The 412-nt window shown below is 54.9% G+C and overlaps 1 protein-coding gene across 1 annotated transcript in view; it reads left to right on the forward strand.

Moving 5' to 3' along the window:
- Positions 1-148, forward strand: part of BLM (Bloom syndrome, RecQ helicase-like) — a gene marked incomplete at both ends in the record, with an annotated part of 6,216 nt that extends 6,068 nt beyond the window's left edge. The window contains one exon of the mRNA XM_010150625.1: positions 7-148. Coding sequence (XP_010148927.1) covers positions 7-148 — 142 coding nt within the window. The remainder of the gene's footprint in view (positions 1-6) is intronic.
- Positions 149-412: the final 264 nt, after the last annotated feature.

A 412-nucleotide genomic window follows, 5' to 3' on the forward strand; every position in this document is an offset into this window, starting at 1 on the left:
ACGAAGAAGCCGAAGATGGAGTTACAACCTCCAGCTATTTTTGCAATAACACAACGCAAAGGAAGAAACGGAAACGGCCGCACAACTTCCGAGAGTCGAAGAGGAAGAAGACGAGCGGCAGTGGTGGCCAGCAGTTTCACCCCAGAGGGTAAGTGGCTCTGGTCACTTGTAATGTCTCTCAGAACAGCATGGTGGTGATCCCAGAACTGCAGCTGCCCCACTGCATTCTCTTCCCTAAGTGGGGTCTCTCAGAATGACACTGAAGTCATCCGGGTACCCGGTGACGGTTGCTCTACCTTGGTTCGCCAGCGTTTCCTGTTGGAAAAGCTCCTGGTGAGGAAGGCTGGTGAACCCTTGCCCTTCGTTTCCCGCTCTTGGCTGCACAGGCTGGCCGTGGCAGGAAACGTCCGTG

This window comes from Eurypyga helias, unplaced genomic scaffold, assembly GCF_000690775.1.
Source record: "Eurypyga helias isolate BGI_N326 unplaced genomic scaffold, ASM69077v1 scaffold19944, whole genome shotgun sequence".
NCBI classification, from domain to species: Eukaryota; Metazoa; Chordata; class Aves; order Eurypygiformes; family Eurypygidae; genus Eurypyga; species Eurypyga helias.